The sequence below is a fragment of the Octodon degus genome, unplaced genomic scaffold (assembly GCF_000260255.1).
Source record: "Octodon degus isolate 3935 unplaced genomic scaffold, OctDeg1.0 scaffold00906, whole genome shotgun sequence".
In the NCBI taxonomy this organism is placed as follows: domain Eukaryota; kingdom Metazoa; phylum Chordata; class Mammalia; order Rodentia; family Octodontidae; genus Octodon; species Octodon degus.
The window spans coordinates 1-1078 of record NW_004525482.1 but is presented as its reverse complement, the minus strand read 5'-3'; the positions used below and the strand labels follow the sequence as shown (position 1 = coordinate 1078).

At 36.4% G+C, this 1078-nt stretch overlaps 1 protein-coding gene across 1 annotated transcript in view; it reads right to left on the bottom strand.

Moving 5' to 3' along the window:
* Positions 1-374, bottom strand: part of LOC101570275 (zinc finger CCHC domain-containing protein 8) — a 13224-nt gene extending 12850 nt beyond the window's left edge. Inside the window, exon 1 of the mRNA XM_004648737.2 lies at positions 279-374. Within this exon, the coding sequence (XP_004648794.2) occupies positions 279-298 (20 nt within the window). The 5' untranslated portion in view covers positions 299-374. The remainder of the gene's footprint in view (positions 1-278) is intronic.
* Positions 375-1078: the final 704 nt, after the last annotated feature.

Here is a 1078-nt window from a genome sequence, read left to right as displayed (position 1 = left end):
TACACAGGCTCAATTAATCACCTAGCAGAAGTTACTCTTGGTATAGTACTCTCCAGAGGAAAGCTAATGACACAGAATAGTCCAATGACCGACCCAGGTTCACAGATGCAGAAAAAAGAAGTCCAGACTCAAATTCACACTGGTATTACTCCTGTCCTTGCTCTTAAATCAATTTCATAAACTTCAGAGATGATAAAAGTATAAACAAAAAACAGATGGAAGACACTTTCATAAACACATCAACTCATTGTATTTAGGAAAAGAAAAATATTACTTACTTTGAAATAGTATTGTTCATAAATAGAATTTGCAATAAAGGTCCATCTAATTTAGTATTGTTCACCAATATTCCACTAAAATAGAAGGTAAAACATATTCTTAGACAATATTAAAGTGAAACTTACAAATGTACATAAAGACTGTACAGTCACATAACTTTTATAATATTTTGTTTCTTTGAGATAGGGTCTCATCTTACTGTGTAGTTCAGGCTGGCCTTGAACTCACTGTGAAGTCTAGCTGGCCTCAAATTTGCAATAATTTTCCTGCTTTAGCCTCCTGGGATTATAGCCCTATGCCATAGCCCTCGCTTAAAAATTTTACCTCAATGATTTTATTTCTCCATATTCTTTGGTTTTCTGTAAAATGTTTTACTAGTCTGAGAATGTGAAAGATACTAATTTTTTTATTAATTTTATTGAAGATATTAATTTAAAAAAATTAAAAGTTATAGTGACACATTCTTCTACAAACTGGCAAAATCTGTAATACCATAATCATTCAAAAGGGGATGATTACCACCCTTGAGATAAATATTTAATGTTTACATGATGTGTGCTGGCTCTGGCCCCGGGTGTGCTGAGACACTGATTAAGACTGGGCGTGGAGGCCAGGGAGATGGCTCAGTGGAATAAGCGCTTCCCTGGCAAGCGCAAGGGCCTGAGTTCAATCCCCAGTTCCACAAAAAAAAAAAAAAAAAAAAAGGACTGGGCGTGACAGGGCGCACCTATGATCCCAGCACTCAGGAGGTTGTAAACAGGAGAATTGCTGAGTCTGATCTAGTAGTGAGACCCTGAGC